The sequence below is a fragment of the Euprymna scolopes genome, chromosome 35, assembly GCF_053919585.1.
Source record: "Euprymna scolopes isolate OS-2025 chromosome 35, ASM5391958v1, whole genome shotgun sequence".
NCBI lineage: Eukaryota > Metazoa > Mollusca > Cephalopoda > Sepiida > Sepiolidae > Euprymna > Euprymna scolopes.
The window spans coordinates 59010955-59031852 of NC_136516.1; the positions used below are offsets into that span (position 1 = coordinate 59010955).

Genomic DNA, 20898 nt, shown 5'->3' on the forward strand with positions numbered 1-20898 from the left:
AAAAAATATATATATTAGAATGAGAAGATTACTGTTGCCTATTAATTTCATGTAAAATGATCACTCACTTCCAGATAGGAGAGCGTTTTAAAAAAACATATAACTATTATTTATTACTTTTTTTTTTTTTTTTAAGGACATAAATTGAGTATGGATGAGGGCGTAGCAAACTTTGAGCATTTTTGACTGCTGAAAAAAAAAAAAAAGCTATTTACTTTTATTGACCCTGTGCATCAAACTAAAACCCGAACCTGACGGTATATGACCGTCTGTTGATGATCCAGGATTAACAAGGAGATGGCCCATAGAAACTGCAAATGAATAGATGGGTCAATCAATGCGATTTGGGCTGAATGGGTCGTCATTCTAGTGATGCGTTAGGATAAAAGCATGCTCACTATTCATTCATTATGAAAAAGAGACCAAAACAGTAATTATTTTATTTATAACATGCATTTTGTCAATATGAAAAACGAAGGGGAAAAAAAGATCCCCCCTCTCCTACACATAAGTACCTATCCAGAAAATAATTTTATTTATAACATGTATATTGCCCCACTTCCACTTCAAGAAATTAAGAAGTGATGAAGATTTAAAAAAAAAAAGAATTATGTCCTTAAAAATGCTGTCTTGTTTAGAAGTGTATGATCATTATTCTGGTGACTTGAAAATGGGTGATCATTTTATATTAAATTTATATGCAAAATTGATCCCCCACTGTAAAGTCTAACTAATATAAATTGCCTGTTTCTTTTCAGAATTCTGTTTTTATTTTTAATAAAATTAGTGCAGGGCTCCAATAATACTGTATATTAAAAAGAAATGTAATATTTTTCTGGGGAATTATTTTAATTTTTAAAATTTAACTTATAAATGTCACTATTTTAACAGCCAAATGTTTCAATTAAACAGTTTTTCTTGATATTTAAATGTCAATACTAACTTTACAATGACTCCTTTCATTTCTTCAATACAATACTTTTATAGTGATAAATATAAAAATTAAAGGCTGTACATGTTTGAACTACAACGCCAATCACTACCTTGCACACATGGCAGGCAGTGTTATTCATGTCTATTTTCTGTTTATCATTAATTTCACATACGGTTCATCTGACACCATATTTATTTCTTCATTGATTTCTAAATATCGTCATATAGAATTCTTTACTATGTTCACATTCTGACAGTGAATGTCTTTTCAAGTTGAACAAATGCTTGTTTTGAAATGAAATATAAAGAATCGATCTTTGCCTTTGTTTTTTTTACAAAGCATATTTCTGCCTTTTCAACAATAATGTGTACACCACAACTCTAACACTATCCTAACAAAAACAGTTAAAATTGCAATTATTTTAACAATTTGAAATAAGTTAAATGTGGTTTAATTTCAAATTTATCATCAATGAAGATATATATTGTGGCAGACCATTCTTTTCTAAATTTACAGCAGAAGATTTTTCATTTATTGCGCACAATCATCCTCATCTTTCTTAGTTGTTTCACAACATTTCGGCCAACTATTTGTGTGGCCTTCGTCAGGTGGTAACCGCGACGGGATAGGAACTTCGAATCTCCTGACTGCATTCTCAGCAATTACTGCCTTCCATAGTTGTTGTTGTTGTCTCACTGTGTTTTTGGCCAAGTAAGCTTCTGGCCGGGTTTGGGTAGGATTGAAACCGCTATCTTCAGACAATTCTCACCTGGAACCGTAGAGATTCAACGTCTCTATCCATTGTACAACAGGCTCCCACTAAGGATGCAGTTAGAAGATTCGGAGTTCCTATCCTGTTGCGGTTACCACCTGACAAAGGCCAGAGTAATAGTTGGCCGAAACGTTGTGAAACAACAACTAAAAAAGATGAGGATAATAGTCCGCAATAAATAAATAAATTTAATACTCATCTCAATAATGAATTCCAATGAAAATAATATAGATATCTTTTTTGTTTTTTACAAGTGAGGCTATTGCAGAATAAGGGTTAATGAGTGTACGATGATCACGAGACAATAGTGTAGTAATAGTTAGTGGTGGAAATAGGGTAGAAATAGATTATTTAGGGAACGGTTCAACAAGAACTTGTTGGTCCCCTGATTTATCGGAGAGGGAACTATATTTGTCCGGGCGATTGCCAGATAACCGTTCATTAGTTTTTCTTAAAATTTTGGTACAATTGTGTTTAATTAAATAGATGTGCACAGTAAAAAAAACTTTTTTGCAAAAATTCCTGTTGCATCCCCAGGGGCTCAAAAGAGGTCAAAAATGACATGCTTTGCTCCATAACTAATGTGGAGCCCATTGTTCTTAATATAAATTCAGTATGGGTGACCCTGGCAAAATTCTGGTTCGCGTCCCTGGCGACTTTTAGTGCTAAAAACGCTCCTTTTTGTGGCTCTTTTTTTAAATATTTTTCAACAAAAACTTGATATGTCTGACTATATAGTGTTTTTTCATGGGGGTCAACTCAGATATACATGCGTTAAGGCCTGAAACTGCACAGTTATCCATTTACAATGGGATTCGGCATCCCCAGGAGCTCAAAAGAGGTCAAAAATGACCCAAAATGGCCAAAAATGACACTTTTTGCCCCATAGTGTTTGATCCATCCATTAGATTTTCCTGAAACTTGGCCAAAATATGGAGGCCATTGTTCTTAATATAAATTCAGTATGGGGGACCCTGACAAAATTCTGGTTTGCATCCCTCTGGAACTTTTAGGACTAAAAAAAACATGCCTTTTTGGAGCTCTTTTTTATATTACTCAAGAACTTGATATGTATGTCTATATAGAGGTTTTCCATGATGCTGAGTTCAAATATACATGCCTTAAAACTGCACCTTTTGTCCTTTTCACTGGGATTCAGCATTCCCAGGAGTTCAAAAGGGGTTGCAAATGTCCCCAAATTGCAAAAAATGATATTTTTTACCTCACAGCTTTTGCACAATCCATTAGATTTTTCTGAAACTTGACAAAAATGTGAAGGCAACGTTGGCTCTTCACACTTCTCGCATTCATCATTTCTTCACTATTTTTTTGTGGCATCTTCTCACATGCAGTACCAGAGGGGGACCACACATGCGCAGCTTGTTTACATTGGACTTGAAGATAACCATATTGTAGTCAGCTGGGAAACAGGCAAGTGGAACATAGTTCCATAGGTGGGCAGTTGTAGAAAAGAAGCTTTGTTCATAAAATTTACATTTAGATTTAGGCACATATATATAGTAGGGAAAATTGTTGTAGTTATTGTAGCTACTCGTATTTTTAAGTTTTAAAACTAACAAAGATAATGTGTTATCAACACTGAAATTCTTTGTCTCTAATAATATTTATAAACATTGTCCTGGTAATATTAAAGACCTTGGCCAGCAGAGCTGTGTACATAGCTTCTTTGAATCACATAGCTAACCATCTCTTAGCTAAAAACTTTAGTGTTGTTTAGTAAGAAAATATTTGGCCAATTGCAGGCATCAATGTAGCTTGTAAGTCTGTTACATGTAACAAAAAGGATCCAACTCCAGTATTAGAATAAGTCAGTAAGTCAGCATTTTCTTACTCTCAGACTATTGATAATACAATATTTCTTCAAACATGATTAGTACTATCAAGAGTATCTGAATATATTTTGATGGTGTTACATTTTATCTTAATAAATGAAGATAGATACTTAATCTCTTTTAGTGAACATCAGGCTTGAGATCAATTCTTCAAAATTCAAACTTGATCAATATTAATTACTTCAGGTTAAAATTATGAAGAAATAGAAATTATTAAAATTGAAGATTCTACCCCCCCCCCATGCACAATCTTATTGAAGGCAATCCAAAAGTATCTAGTTTACAAATCTTTAGAAGCTTAAATGATTTACTGAATACCTAAAGCTGATGCACATCTTGCTCTTTTTCATCTTGTTTTCTCTAGAATGCTTTTTCTTGATATCAGTTGAGGGGAGCCCAGCAGTCGAGCATAGTTTACTTGTTGGATTTTCTATTGATCTTGGTTATGAATATTTTCATGTTAGGCTTAATTTCTGATTTTACTTAAAAATCTTCAAATTTCGCCAGTGTGTTTTACTTGTCACTCTGCTGCTAACTTAAGACAGGTCACTTTTCGCATCACACAGCACTTAATGATGTCACACATATCGTCTAAAAGCTGCCTGTGTCCTCTCCCAATTAAACTGGTTGTTCTTGACCAAAATGATGGTAATTGGCAAAAGATGGCATCAATATATTATTTCCTTTACTGAAATAGCAAGTCTGAAACACTAACTGAAATTGGATGCTCTCTCCTTCATACAGGATCATCCACTGCTACTGTTGACTCTGGTGTCTTTGTTGCAACCTTGGATAAATACATTTTTGTTTTTGATTTCCATTTCTGTTGGGAATGAACAAATTCTTCACTGAGCCTAACTGAAAGGTTACCCAATTTCTAAGTGACTTTTACTCTCATTTTTGTGGTTGGTGAATAAAATGCAAACAAAAACTGAAAAATTATATATTTTTTTAAACTCACCTATTTCTCTGTTCCTATTTTGATATTGCAAACATTAATGCATTAAAATCTATATCACGTATGTGAGATGAAACTTCTAAAGAATAACAATCATTTTAATTATGAATTTTTTAAATTTGTAAATTAAGTTGAACTTTTTAAAAACTGAACACAAATTTATTTTCTCTTTTATATAATAGTTTTTGTATCGAAATGAAGTTGTTTAATCCTCCACTGAATAAACAAATTAGCTCCATTCTGCCTTCACTTTTCCACTGATATCAAAATAAAGATGAAATTTATTCTTGGAAAGAAAGAAACTACAAAGACACCAACATATTTCATTTTTTATGTTTTCTCTCTATCAAAGTACATCTTTCTATCAAAGACTCCATTTTCTTTTCTCTAATCATTTCTCTTTTCTTTTCATCTTATTTGATGGTTTTCGATCTGCTTTGATGAAATTATCCCTTGTAAAATCTTCTTGGTGTCTTTCCATTCACATTGCTTTTGAAACAATGTGAGTTTTTCATTTGCTTTTTTGTTCTAATCTTATAGACTTTGTTCAATTGGATGATGATGAATTTGATGGAATTTACAAACAAGAACTTGGTTTAATCACAAATTAAAGAGAATATTGTGTGAATGGTCAAGAATTTTCCAAATTAGACTGAAGTTACTAGTGGTGGTGAGGGTGTATAGACTGATACTATTATGGCCATTTTCAATTTTCTTGAACAAATTTCTTAAACTATACAAACAATGGCATTATGTGCCTTTTGTATTGAGTTTCGCTTCTGTTGACTATTGCTAACCAACTTTGGTTGCTTTGACTGACATGTCTACTGCTTAATCCACACACACACACACACACACACACACACACAGAATAATTTGGTGTCTTGTCAGATTTGACAGACATGTACATTCTTATAAGACATTGATAGTTTAACCCTGCTACAACTCTATTCCTGGAGTCGTTCTGGTTTACCTTTTGGAATTCCCCAGAAAAGGAGGGTCACATTTGCTCCACCTGGCTGCCAGGTGTAAACACAAGTTGTTCTGTTTTACTACAGGTTCTACATTGGTTGTGATCTGTGTTCCAATTGGTTCCACGGGGCATGCGTGGCTGTCTCTGAGGAGCAGGCACAGTACATAGAATCCTATGTATGTGATGAATGCAAACTGCATCGGGAGAACACGTCAGAAGAACTCTACTGCATATGCAGATCTCCTTATGACGAGTCACAGTAAGTAGGAAGATCATATGAAATAACTGACTTGATGGTTGTGCAACTTTCTTCTCTAGTTGGTTTTTGTAATCTTGTCTGTCTGCATGTGATCTCTGCACATATAACATTTGTGCATTCTCTCTTTCTCTGCCTCATTTTTATTCTATGCTAATAAGTCTGTTAGCAACACTTTTGTGTCACTTTTAGAAATACATTTCATCTCTTTTCCTTCTCTCCTCATTTCGTTATGCATGTCTTCCTCCCTTCAGTCTTTCGCTTATCACACCATTGAATAAATGTCAAATATGACTGCTTTCTCCATTTCATCCATTTATGTTCACCTTTTTCTTTCTCTCTTTATTAACAAAGTCTTACTGTCTTGTTCCATATTGTATCTGTGTAAATCTCTTGTTGTGATGCTTTCAGTAAAATACACAAAAACACATTTTTGCAGTTAAAATATTTGCTCAATCTCAACAACAAAGATGCCAATTCCAATGAATTTTAAAACCTGAAAAACAATCATATTACACAAAAAATTTTTTTTCAATGCATCAATTTGTAGATTTTATAAGACTTTTATGGATCTGATAATAAATTATTACTTTCCTACTTTTTAGGCGTAGAGGTTATTTTATTTAATCTGTGATCAACTCTTATTTTAAAATGACAAAACTGTTTACAAAAACAAGTATCATATTAAAAACATCCATGATTGTAAGTAACATGTTACGGCAAGATTATCTATAATAACTCCAGCTGCAACATTTTACATCTGTTTTGTTCTAGATCGGTTGTTCTAGATTTGGTTGAAGATCCCCATTGACTGATCCTTCTACTATACTGTTATCCCAGGCTAACAAGTTTTGTCAGTATCGAGCAAGCTGGTTTTACATCACTAATATCTCTTCTTTCATTCCCTTCTCCTGTCTATTCCAAACATTTCCACCAATAGTAGACCAGGAATTGGACTTAGTTGTCTGATACACTTATTGTTTTGAATGAGAGCTTTCCTGCAACATAACCTTGGAAAGGTATATATATATATATATATATATATATATATATATATATATATATATATACACGCATGCTAGTGTGAGCATGTAGATCTTTGCCAAATATAAACAATGGTACCAAATTTATATTGGTAGTTCAATTAGCTACCAAAGTTTCTTGTTTTATGCTCTATTGATCCAGAAGCGGATTTTCAATGTATAATTAAAAATGCAGGTTTCAAACAAATGACAAACTCTTACAGATGTCAACTTATGGTTAAAAATAAAATTAATCCTAATGGAAACAATAACTATAGTAGATCACACTAACTTATACATCGAGAAAATTCTCGTTAACTTTTGAAAAAAAAAAACATGTAAAAATGACAGAGAGATGCAATTTTGACTGTGCATATAATTTACTTGTATTGGTTATTCTAGTTTGGGTTAAGCCAGCTTCTCTCAAACAAAACAAAAAAAATAATAATTTAAAAAAAAATGGCAACAGTAGTCTCATTTGAAGTAGCCTGGAATAAAAAAAAAAAGCATTAATTACACAAGAGAAAGTATTTTGTTTACATGTAAATTTCATGAAAATAACCAAAAAAAATAAACATTTTTGCAAGTTGAAAGTGAAGAGAATTTCACTATATTTAATCATCAGACTGATTATAGTGTGTGTTCGTTGAGAAAGTAAATAAAGAGTGAATAACTGCATCAAATCAAAATTTTGTGCATAATATTTTTCAAAGTGATATTAAAATTTGATCAGTACAAAGAATATATGTTACATTGAAATAGGAGTTATGGTGGAGGAGGGTGTATGTTGGAAGAAGTAAGTAGAGGATGAAACAAGGTGCTTAGCAAGGGGTTAAGATAGGTTTAGAGCACGAGTGGGTTCAATTTGTGAAATTACTGGTGTCGTAAGTTTGTTGTGATCTATTGAGATAGCTCTTTGAGGTGAAAAAGTAATTATTATAGAAAAGTTACATTAACAAGTAAGAATGGCTAAAAACACCTTGTATCCTTGTATATTGAAAATATATGTATAGAATTAAAGTGTGAAAAGAATATAAGACATTTAGATTTTGTCAAATAAAAACTATAAAAACCTGGAAGAAAAATGTAAGATTAAATAACCTATTTTTGAAATGAAGATTGTTTACCCATATAGACTTGGTGTTGATTTTCACAATTGCAAGACTTTCATGTACTGATTTGAAATTACATTCTTCCTAACAGCTTAGAAACGATCACCTGACCAAAATTCGAGAATGTACGTTCTAAAGAGGGAGTGGTGAAATAAAGGAAGAAAGTCAAATAAAAAAGGGATTTGGTTTAACGAAATATTTGACTTCTGTAATTTGAGACATTCCAATTAACTAACTCAGATGCTATATTTAGTAATTTGACCAGACTTCTTGATATAGCCCCGAATTTAGTCATTGAGCTAACTTTTCATTGTTCCAAATTAAAGTTTCTTAATAAATTGCAGCACTCTAGAAAGAAAAAAAATTGTCACCCAAAACAATTTTAATCAAAGATTTTAAAAATGAAATTTGTGCATCTAAAACAAGAAAAAACTGTTTACAATTAATTACAGTTCAATAAAAGACATTTTAGCAAACAAGACTTTTTTTTACTTTAAATTGACAAAATATTGCTCAAATTCTCAACTTTCTTTAGAATACAAAATTACAAGAAAAAATTTTTTATAACAAATGACATTTAAATAATTTATCAAATGAAATAAGTGACGATACTTCATAGCACAAATTCAACTAAAAGCAAAACAGAGACTGTTGTGATGATTAAAAAATATATTCTCATCACCTCCACTGTTAAGGTCATTTTAGTTTGAAAATAAAGCAAATTTGATTTTAATTTTTAATTATGAAAACAAAGTCAACATATGAAATATTTAACACAATGAAAAGTGTCTTTAGAAAGATAAATAATTCACTGGTCAACAAACAAATTTGTTGTTAGCATTTTTTTAGTTGATGTGCTCAATCACAAAATCACATTGATTTTGCTCGATCAAGTCAAGTTTTTGAGTTATGGGCACACATCATTTTTTTACATTTTTGTTCACATGTACACATATGCGAAGCATTTAAGAAGTTGGTGCAGTTAAAATGCCATGTTTTGATTGGAAATGATTATTTTAATGACAAGAAGTATTCAGATCCAATAGTTCTGAGTGATTATGATCAAAAGGGATCAGTTTAAAGTCATTCTTGAATTGGAAGCCATGTTTAATTTCAGAACAATTTCCGCTGGGTAACTTTTTTATACAAGTCCTGGATATGAAGAATTTTCAGTGGGTCGATGTTCTGTACAGGTTCTTTATATTTATAGAAGCACTATTTTTATAATAGGCAAGCTTAAGCCTATTCCAGAAGTGCATCTGTAATTCTGTTAAAATCGGAATTAAAAAAATTATTTAGTAAATCAACAAAGTGGGAGATCGATGACATTGACCAACACATTTGTTGTCTGCGTTTTTCAGCTGATTTAGGACAAATCTAATGTGCTGAATTCCAAAATCACATTGGTTTTGTTCAATCACCTCGTGTCTTTGAGCTAAGACAACATGTCGATTTTACGTTTTTGTTCATATCTACACATGTGTGGAGCATTTTAGAAAAATTGGCGGGTATAAAATGCCATGTTTTGATTGGAAATGATTATTTTAATGACAAGAAATATTCAGGTCCGTTAGTTCTGAGTGATTATGTCAAAAAGGGATCAGTTTGAAGTTTAAAACCTCAAAATTTTCCAAGAAATGGTGCTCAGCATATATGTAGAAGAACTGACATGTGCAGGATGAATTGAAAGAAACATCATCAACAATCCTCTAGTGAACAGAGACAAAATATTCTTTCCACCGCAGCACATCAAGCTCATTTAAGTAAGCAATTCAATAAGGCTCTGGACAAGGATAGTGATTGCTTCACTTACTTGTGCCAGGCTTTTCCATGATTGACCATGGAGAAATTGAAAGTTGGCATCTTTGACAGTCCCCAAGTCTGACAGCTCATCAGGGGTCCAGAGTTCAGAAAACTATGAACAAAGTGAGAACTGAAAGTGTGAGAGGTATTTTTTCTTGTAGTGAACTTTCTTGGCAACAAATTAAAAAATAAAGCCAAAAACTATGCAGAACTTGTCGACAACATGCTGACTGCTTTCAGAAACCTGGCTGCAACATGAGCGTCAAAATGTACTATTTTCACATATGGACCGGTTTCCTGAGAACTTGGACTGAATGAGTGACAAGCAGGTGAAGAGATTCCATCAAGACCTGAAAGAAATGGAGACCAGGTATCCAGATTGCTGGGACGCAGTCATGATGGCTGACTACTGCTGGAATCTGAAGAGAGACCTCTCTGCCATTGAGCATTCCAGGAGTTTGAAGAAATGGAAGTGCAAACCTTGAAGTTTGAACAGTGGTGAAGTAATATGTAATTTACATGTACTTGTTATCAGTGGCCACCATTCAATTTGCATTAATTGATATTTCTATCAGGTAATCAATGTTGGCAAAACATTTTTTCTCTTAAAAACATTTAAGATATGTGTTAACAAAAATGTAATCGATTTTGTCACAAGAGTTTTTTTTTTTTTTTTTTTTTTTTAATATCAGCTTAGCATAAAAGCCTTAACTGATGGATGCCATTTCCTGATTCAGTAGTGCAAAAATATCCTAAATCAGTTGTAGAAATCTAACAACATTCAAACAATAAAAAATGTTTCGTAGTGTAATTTAATGTAAAAGATAAACTGATATTTTATGTTATGACCAAATTAATGGGAATAAAATTAGCCAATGATTACTTGTATAGTGTACAGCTTTCTTTATTTGAGGCTTTTCCATTTGGCTAGTGTCTTTTTAAAAGGAAACTGACCGTTTTGACCCAAGTTGACCATAAGAAGTTACTCTTAATGTTCCAATGAGGTGCTGAGCAGAGAATCCTTGTTCACAACTAGCAATATAACAAAGTGGTGGCCATTTGAGCAAGGATGCTGAAGTCAGGGAAGTCTTTTAGTTGATATTTTGTCAATAATGCCAAAAGTTTCCACAAGGTAGTCCTGTGCTTTTTCAACTTTTTTTAGCAGGTCTCACTCTGGTTAAGATTGAACATGATTGATGAAGACTTGATTTGTTCCTGTTCATAGTTGGAAAAATTTCCAATTTTTCTCTGTATGCTTTCAGCTTCTTCACATACATTTGGAAATGTTGAGTTAATAAATGTGTCACACAATTGTTCCAGATTAAATGTGACCTTCATGATCATCTTTTGTACATGTTACTTTGAATATTTTTATCTAGTATTCTTATCTGTTCTTGATTCTTTTTCCAAATCCTTGATAACAAGATCTAATTTTGGTTTCAGTTAAGCCACAGGCATATTTTCTGTATGTCTGAACTGGGATTAGAAGCCATCATATCCATCATGAGAATAACAATGCTAGTGAATGTCTCTGTTGCAATTTTTAATTTCATTTTGGATCTTTGCTGAAATCCAGAAACATTTGAGTAAAGTATATTGGTTGTGTGCAGCCATCAAATGGAATGAACTTCCTCCAGCAGTTTCTGAATATGTCTTATTTTGTCTACTTATTTGGGATTAGCACAGATAGAAGCAATAAAATAAATTGATTAGTATGTGCCGATTTTCTTTTAGATCTGGTATTGACTTTGCTGCTTGAAATGTGCACATTAAACAAATATGAATTGGAGGTAAATGGTATGTGTGCTATTGGAGCACAACATGGAACAGGTGCAAGAATTAAAATGTGGAATGGAATAAATTCAAAGAAATTCTGTCATTACAAGCCAGCAGAGCATTATCACTGTCGACCAAGAGAAGAGTCTATGAGGCATATGTATGCAGTGTGATGTATGGAAGTGAAATCGAGCCAGGGAGGACATACGTTGCATAAAGATAAATATGATACAATGGATGTGTAATGTAAGTTTTTAAGACAGGCTAAGTTCTGAACTGTGAGGAAGATTTAATCTGGACAGTATAAAGAGATGCATGTAGAACAGGAAGCTTTGATTGTATGGCCATGTTGAAAGAATTAATGAAAGTTTTGAAATGTAGTACATTTGAGATAACAGATTCACTTCACAGGGGAAGACTGAGGAAAATCTGTGAGGAAGTGATAAAGATAAACTTAAATAAAGACCAGAAATAGATTAGCTTGGAAGTTAATTTCTAAAAAAACATTCAACATGTAAAACAGATGTTAAAGCTGAACATGAAACAGGACTGATGTTTTTTGCATAAAATGTAGCAAATGAAGTGATGAAAGTTGGTGTGAAATTTGTTTTGTGAGAGGATTTCCTTTTTGATTATGTATAATATATGGTTCACAGATTATTATGGTCTCCTCCAAAATAGAAAACCATTTATATTTTGTGATTTAATGTAAGAAAAAAATGAGTAAAAGAAGAGATAGTTGTAGGCACAAACTTTGGAGAGTGGATAAAAAAATGGTTCTTTAATAATATGGATGGAGTTTAAGAGGAATAAATTTTTCTTTTTTAATTTGCAACACAAATAAACTATATTACTTTTAGATTAGTATTAAATTTTAATTTTAATTTGAAATTACTTTTTAGTAGACAGTTTAAAGGTTTCAAAATCACTTTTGTTAGTTATTTTATGTAAATAGTTGAAAAAAAAATAATGTTACATTAAAAAAAAAATTACTATTTGTTTACAAAAAAGTTTTATATATATTTTTTTTGCAAACGGAAAACAATTTCAAACAATACTAATAATAAAAAAAACATAAATGAACAGTAGGTTTTTGCTTTTTATTTGGATGTTTCTACATTTACAATTTCATTTTACAGCTATTTTGTAGCGTTGTTTTTATTTTATTGCCAACGCTCGGTTTTATCCGGCTGTTGACGTCATGCGCCGGACAACGCCGAGCAAATGCTGAGTTACATCTGGTTCGTTAAATGCACAAGTACCAAATTCTCATATATAATGATTGAAATATATAATTTTCATATATAATGATTGAAAGTTTAAAAAAATAATTGTATAGATTGAAACACTATTACCATAACAAAATTATAGTTTTGTTCAATTTAGTTCAAGTAATAATTTCATAATTCAAACATATATTATAAGTTAAAAGCTAAATTAGTATTAAAAAAAAATGAAAGTAAAGATTTTTAGGGGAACACTGTACAAGTAGTATTTTTATAATATAATTACAAATAAAATTTTAAAATAATTTTGAAACTTTGTGTTTTAATTTTAATAGTATTCAAATTAAATATCTTAATTAGTTGTTTATTTTGAAATCATAGAATTTTAGTTACTTGTGTAAAATTTCTAGTTTTTAAAATATTTAATATTATCCAATCACTGCTGTATTAAAATGTTCACACTCCCAAACGTAATTTATCTATTTTTCTCTTTTAAAGATTTTACATTGGTTGCGATAGGTGTCAAGACTGGTTTCATGGCCGTTGCGTAGGTGTAACAAAAAGCGAAGCTGACAACATGGACACGTACCTTTGCCCTAGTTGTAAAAAGAATGATCATGGTGACAAATATTCTCAGCGAGTCATGTCCGACAAAGATTATGAAAGCTTACGGCGTTTGCTTCGAAGTCTTCAGGTAAGCAATTTTTTCTTTTACTTTTTCTCAGATATTTTGAAATTTTCTTTGATTTTGCTCATTTTTATATAAATTTTGATTCTAAAATTTGCTCTTTAGGCCCATAAAATGGCTTGGCCATTTCTGGAACCAGTCAATAAATTGGAAGCTCCTGATTATTATAATGTTATCAAAGAACCCATGGGTGAGTTCAGTTAAGTTTTTATCATCCAATCAGTAAAACAGTTTCTTTTTATTAAGCTTATGTGTAGTATTCATCGGGGAGGATTTAATGGAGATTAATATTGATTCTTTTGCTTAGCACTATTTCAGCACAGCTTATCACATTAAGTAGCTAGAGACAATTCAACATAGTTTCTTATTGTTTACACTTGTTTTATAGATTTTTCAAACAGTTCAAAAATAGTGTTCTATGCTGAGTGATGCATTATGGGAAATGAAAGCTTTTTTATTATTATTTTTCCAAACATAAAATTAATAATTTTTGAAGAATGAGGTCTCTATTGTACAAATTTTTATTTTTCCACAAAATTTGTTCAGAAAAAATTCATGACCCATTTACTTATGAGTCATTTAAAAATGTTACACTCAATATTTATTATGAATAATTTAGCACTGTCAGTTTTGACTATTTGAATAAAAATAAAATGTTTCTTACCTTGCCTAGCTTATTTCAAAATATTTTCTAGACAATGCATAACAAGGCGAACATCATGCCGGCCAATGCAGAAATGGCACTGCATGTGCGCAACTAGACTCAAAGTGAGTTGCTTATTTAATTGCATATGCACAAGTCTCGTATGGCATAAAAGTCGGTACATTTTCTTGTGTGGGCAGTATTTTGTTTTAGAGTCGGAGAGATTGCCGTAAATAGTTCGTTTCAGAAGGATGAGAGGGGGGGGGGAAAGTAGGAGACAACCAAACAAAACCTCAAGCATTTATTAATCTCATTCTAAAAGATACTATGGCAAGTTTGCAATAAATGAAGTGTTGCTATGAATTACATTTTTCTCATTTAAGAACTATCTGTCAATATGTAATAGTTTATATGGAAGACATATTTGCTTTATTTACACTTTCTCCTATTATTACTGGAAAATTGAGATAATTTTTATGAATTGAAAAATATTAAAGGTTATTAGATTTTAATAAATTCAAGTAAATTTGTAAGTAAAAAAAATTGTGAAAACCATTAATCTTTCTTTAAACTTATTTTGAAGAGTTATATTTAATATGAAATATTAAAATATAAATTTATAAAAAGAAAACTTATTGAATTTTAAAAAACTATTAGTTTATAAGAATACTTTTTGAACTGAGAATATTAATGTAATTTTTTTTTTGTAAATGATATTCTGAATTTTGAGTATGTACATGCAATCCTATATTTCTACAAAGCCACTATTTGTCTATGCATGCAATATTGGTGTTATGTCTGAGCTGATGCACTGGCACTGGATCTCTCTTAGACAGGATCGAAAAAAGAGCTTTTTATCTAATCAGTCCCACAATTATATAATATGCTTGATCCCTTATCCTGTCATTTTTTTTTTTTTTTTTACACAGTGATCACCACTTATCAAGGCCCAAAAGCCACTCAGGGATAAGGGTTATTGCAAGTACATTACGTTAATGTGGAGATTTAATGAAGTGTTTAATTAAGGGGGCGGTTCATTAGGAATTTGTTAACATTGGACTTGAAGACGTCCAAGTTGTAGTCCGGAGAGAAGCAGGCAGATGGAACAGAGTTCCACAGGCGTGCAGTTCTAAGAAAGAAGCTTTGTTCATGGAATCCGCGTTTTGATTTAGGCACAGATATAGAGTGGGGCAAATTTTTCACAGTGGATTCAGCTAGACGGGTGTTTTTCGTGAAAGATTGGCGAGGGGGGGACCAGAGATTGGAGTTCAGACGAGCACCTGCCATGGAAATAACGATAAAACAAGGATAGGCTCGCAACGTCTCTTCTGTGGGAGAGAGGTTGCAGGGTAGAGAAAAGGGCATCCCCTCTAAGCCACGAAGTCTATTTTGTACTCTGTCAAGGCAGGATAGGCTGTTTTTAGCAGCTCCTGCCCAGATATGGCAGCAGTATTCCATCCTTGGACGTACTTGGCTTTTATATAGATAGAGAATTGCATCAGTAGTTAGATATCTTCTGGAGCGGTAGAAGGATCCCACCATCTTTCCAGCGACCTTGGCAACAGACTTGATGTACGTGTTCCATTTCAGATCAGGAGTAAAGGTCAAACCCAGAAGCTTGTCAAAACACGGGGCCTCACCCAGACGAGAGCCATCCATCACAATTGATGCCAGCTGGGGATCAGAGCGTTGATGATGTAAGGATAGGAGTTTGGTTTTAGATGCATTAAAGGTAACCAACCACATCTTCCCCCACTGAACCACGCGCTCGAGATCAGAGGAGAGAGAATCCGAGAGAACTTTGTCATTTACAGCCTTTGATGTGTTGCCATAGATGGTCGTGTCATCAGCATAGATGTCAATGAATGATTTAAGTATGTGTTTAGGGAGGTCATTGATGTAGATCAGGAAGAGAGTTGGGCCCAGGATTGACCCCTGAGAGACTCCAGCACTTATATTGCAGGCCTCCGATTTTTGTCCATCTACCACTACTCTTATGAACCTATCGGAGAGAAATGATTTAATGATTGAGAAAACATTTCCAGTTATACCGTAGCTGGAAATCTTGTGAAGTAGACCCTTATGCCATACCTTGTCGAAGGCCTTTGATATGTCAAGAGCAATTGCCCTAGAAAGGAAGCCTTTGTCAAGAGATTCACTAATCCTGTGGGATATAACCATCAGCACATCTGCGGTAGATCTTGCAGAGCGGAAACCATATTGTGTGTCACTAAGAAGGTTATTGCTGCTGAGGTGGTTGACTATTTCTCTATTTAATATGGATTCCAGCAACTTACTCATAACACACAGGAGACTTATAGGTCTGTACTGAGAGGGAGATGACTTATCACCTGAATTCTTAAATACAGGGCAAACTGATGAGGTCTTCCAGGGAGTTGTAAAGCACTTCTCCTTAAGGCAGCGCTTAAATAGTTTCGTAAGTATGGGAGCAAGTTCTGGTTGAAGCTTTTTTAACACTATAATTGGGATGCCATCAGGGCCAGTTGCTTTACTGGAATCTAGGTTCTTTATTAGCTTGGCGACCTCATGCACGGATATTTGTATGTTACCTAGCTTGTTCTGTGTTATAGGAGGAAATATGGGGAGTTGATGGCCTTCGTCGCATAGGGTAGAATTAGCTGCAAAGTTCTTTGCAAATAGTTTGGCCTTGTCTGACGCTGACGAGATGACCTCTGGTCCATTGATAATGGTTGGGATAGAACGCACACTTCTGTTCAGGATCCTATTTGTTATTTGCCAAAACTGGTGGGATCCAAGCCGCTGATCAGCTACCTTGGATTTAACAGACTGGGCATATAGCTCTCTTGCATTTTTTATTACTCTTTTACAGTGGTTGCTGGCAGACCTGAAAGCAGCTTTAGTCTCAGTGCATCTATTACGTTGGTAGCTATGGAAAAAGTGATTTCTGTGCGCGATATCAGCAGCACATTCTGGGGAGAACCATGGCTGGCTGTTAGGTTTTTGTTGGAATTTTTTAGATGGTATGAATTGGTCTATGCCTACAATTAACCATTCGGTTAGATCTGATACTATAGAGGACACTTCCTTTTTAAACATGTGTTGTATTGTGGTGTGGCCCCCAGGTTGGGAATCGTAGTAGTTTGTAGGACCCCCTGGTCGTGGCACATAGCAGTTTTAATTACGTCGATCGTCCGTGGTTTCACCTGTTTACTAAGCGGTTGTCATGACAACGAGTTAAGACTAGTGAGTTATCTCACCTTAGACTGGCACTTTTTCCTTATCTTGCCTCTCGTCAATTGTCAAAAATGTCATAACAACGTTGAACCTGAAAACAAATCGGTTGACAACTTAGAACGATCAGTCCTAACTTAACAATATGCATAAAAGACGTAAGTCACAATTGCGTTTGTTTTTGTATAAAATTATATTTTACTATATTATACACATTTACAATTTAAACAGTTCGTCTTTTTTTCTTTTGGTAGTTTTGAAGTTCACTGCGATAGTAACAGTGTTCTCACAGTGATCTGAGGAGGGAAATTGACGTTTCAACGATCCGGACTTCAGCAACGTTCTGTCCTTTGTTTCTCCTCTCTCTGCTAGCTCTGTTATCTGTCGCGCGTCTGTTCCTTATATGGCATTCAGCTCAACTTTCTGACGTCACGCGTCCTAGAGCTAATTTACATATAACCAACAGAATATTTAGGTCTCTGCTTCCATGCGAGTCCTTAGCACGTTTTTGTTTTATTTAAAAAGTCGGACGATTACTTCTGCACGTGCCGAAAATTCACCTGTCACCAGAAAATTCCATTCATTGCTTTTCCGTAGAATGCCGTGCAAAATATGCAAATTCCTGTAACCTGCTTTTTCGTTTTGTCAACAATTACGATCGTCCGACTTTTTCTATTTACACTGCGAATTCTTTTTCTTTAATTCATACTAGTGGACTATCAACATTCGAAGTCCACCTATCAAGTTATTAAAAAGGGATTTTATTTTAACCTTTATGTATCGGTTGGCCCTAGCCAAACGCTTCATAACACATGGAGTGCAGAGGTAAATCAGATATGAATGTACGGAAGCTATCTCAGTCAGCCATAGAGTATCGGTATACAGTACGGTGGAGGGGTACGTCTGGGGGCTTCTTACATTTCGTTTTTATCTTAAGTCATCACAATGTTGCATACCTGTGCATGTTTTTCAAGTACTTTAATGGAATGTGCTCCAATAAACTTACTGTACTAGTGCCCCTTCGATCAGCAAAATCTCACCCCCTTTACTGTTGAGATCTACATATGCCCAAAGACTTTTTATACTCTAATAGCTTTTTTGGACTGCTAGCTTTTGGAACATCTTGCTGCACAACTTTCCATTTCAGATGCCCCTAATTTACAGCAGCCCATTTTTATAACAACATGCTTTAGTTGGGATGAATTTAAATAGAAAAAATAAGTCTATTAACAAATTAGAAATAAAAATGTAAAATAATTGTGATATTTGTTTATTGAAAAGATTGTTGGGTAATTAAAAAAAAAATCTATATATATATTTTAAAAAAATATTTTTCCAATAAAAAATACTGTTTATATAAATTTGAATTTTTGTTTCATTCCAGATTTATCAACTGTAGAAGAACGGCTTAGTAAAAAGCATTACAAACGTCTCACAGACTTTATAAGAGACATGACAAAGATCTTTGATAATTGTCGTTATTACAACCCCAGTGACTCTCCATTTTACCAATGTGCTGAGGTTTTGGAAACTTTCTTTGTACAAAAACTAAAAACTTTGAAGGAAAAATTCTAATTCTGCCACCGCCACCATCATTTTTCCGCCTCCCTTTCAGCTTGTTGATCCTCTCCGCCATTCAGTGTAAATATCATTGAAAGATTGTTGAGAACCAATTCTGTCATTACTTGGCGGCTTGGCTGTTGAGATGGTCACTACTTACTTTTAAAAGAGTCCAAAGCATTGATGGAGGAGCAGTGGCCATTGTTGACCAGAGAGAACAAATTTCACTTGCAGGTTGTCCTCATCTTTATTCATCCAACTTCAGTTGTTGCCTGGCAGCAACACCTCCCTCCCTCTCCTCACAACTGCCACTCCATTTATATCATTATTTTCACCACATTTTTCCATGGAGGATTTTTACAAAAAAAAAACAAAGACAAAGAAAAAACTTTTGAAGAAACTTGAAAATATAATTTATTTCGTACAGAAAAATAAGAAATAAAAAATTTAAACTGGATTGGGTTGGGCAGGAAAGTAAATATGTGAAACAATTGCTTAAAAACTGATATTTTAATGAAGATGATGATAAAAAAACTTCTAAAGAAACAAAAAAGTGAATCTAAAGACAACAACAGAAAAAAAAACTTTGTCATTGTCCACTGCTGACTTTATTTACACCCTACGACCAAACTAATTTGCTCCAAATAAAAGGCAAACTTTGGAGCAGGAATGGGGCTCTTTTCCCCTTTTCCACATGTATCACCATTTTGTTGGTTTTAAGTCAATTTTCATTCTTTGATAAGGAAATATTTTCCTGAAGTTTATAAATGAATCAGTGGATTTGAATTTTGCTTTTTTAACTTTCTGTTCACCAGCTCCAAAATAATTTTCAAATTTCAGTGTAGTTGGCCATTTTTGTATTGACCAATCAAAAGTGTTAACTTGTGTGACCCTATTTTGAAGCATGGTGAAATTTACTGAAAAAAATTGTTATTTAAAAACAAAATGTCAAATATTATGATTCATTTGTGCTCTTCGAAAAGGAAAACGTGAATTTTGTGTTCCTGCGATATCAAAGAACAATTCCTGCTCCCCGACCCAAAGACACTGCTCTTCCACCTTTATAAAAAAGAAAATCACAACACTAAATCCTTCATTAACTTCATTACTTCACCCCCTAGCAGCAACAGCTAGCTAGATGGGATGGGGGGAGGGGTCATTAGCATTCACGCGTGCAGAATCTTTATTCAACCTGGCATGTGATGAGGGGGGAGGGATGCGTTAAGTCGGGGGTCATCATGTGTAAAGACTGTAGAAGTAAGAATTGTTCAAATAGCAGTCATGCTCTCAATAAATATTGTAATGAAATAAAGTGTTGTTTTCTTACCAGTTTTGTTTATGACAATCTCGCCAGAACATCCCATAATTTTTCCACTGCCACTAAATAAACTTATTGTACCCTTTCATCAGACGTCATCACTTACAAACATTTGTTTTTCTGAATATACTTCAGAAAATAACATCACCCATTGTTAATAGAAACCAAAAAAATCTGCATGTCATTATAAGCACAAAATCTATCAATATTCATTCCAATTAAATATCAATAAATTTAAAACTTTATTACAAGTTTATTTACATTGTTTTCCTTTTTTCCAACTTTTATCCTCTACAATATTTCTATTATGTTTCAGCCGGTTCTTCATTTATGGTGAGATTGTTTGAATCTTTAATGTTTGTCAATGAATTGTACAAACATTAAAGATCGGACAATGAAACATAGTATAAATATCAAAAACAATGTAAATCGTAATTACTATTTCTTAAAATTCACACAAAACTATCCATGTAGCTGTTTCTCAACGTTGAACTGTTAACTAATAATTGCTTTAAATTTAGAAAGTTATTATCAGTTTCATTAATTTTGTTCTATTAAAAATATAAAAATAAAATTTATCCCTAAATTTCTTAAACTGTTATTGTGTTTATATATCATTAAAATAATGAATGTTCATAATTGAAAATAAATTTTAAATTTCTTTTAATATTTTTTTAATATATCATGAATTTTTTTTTTTTAATTTTATTTTATAAAACATTGCATAAATTTTATTATGTCTAGAATTGTTGTATGAGATTGTAAGTCAGCCTGACCATCAACATGTAAAT

At 33.2% G+C, this 20898-nt stretch overlaps 2 protein-coding genes across 2 annotated transcripts in view; one reads left to right on the forward strand and one right to left on the reverse strand.

Moving 5' to 3' along the window:
• Positions 1–20195, forward strand: part of LOC145259868 (nucleosome-remodeling factor subunit BPTF-like) — a gene marked incomplete in the record, with an annotated part of 138393 nt that extends 118198 nt beyond the window's left edge. The window contains 4 exon segments of the mRNA XM_080117743.1: positions 5576–5749; positions 13184–13379; positions 13479–13563; positions 18614–20195. Of these exon segments, the coding sequence (XP_079973869.1) occupies positions 5576–5749; positions 13184–13379; positions 13479–13563; positions 18614–18804 (646 nt within the window).
• LOC145259870 (GPI alpha-1,4-mannosyltransferase I, stabilizing subunit-like) overlaps positions 7130–20898 on the reverse strand; it is a 91353-nt gene continuing 77584 nt past the window's right edge. Inside the window, exon 7 of the transcript XR_013864223.1 lies at positions 7130–7256. The gene's annotated coding sequence lies outside the window, so the exon portion shown is untranslated. The remainder of the gene's footprint in view (positions 7257–20898) is intronic.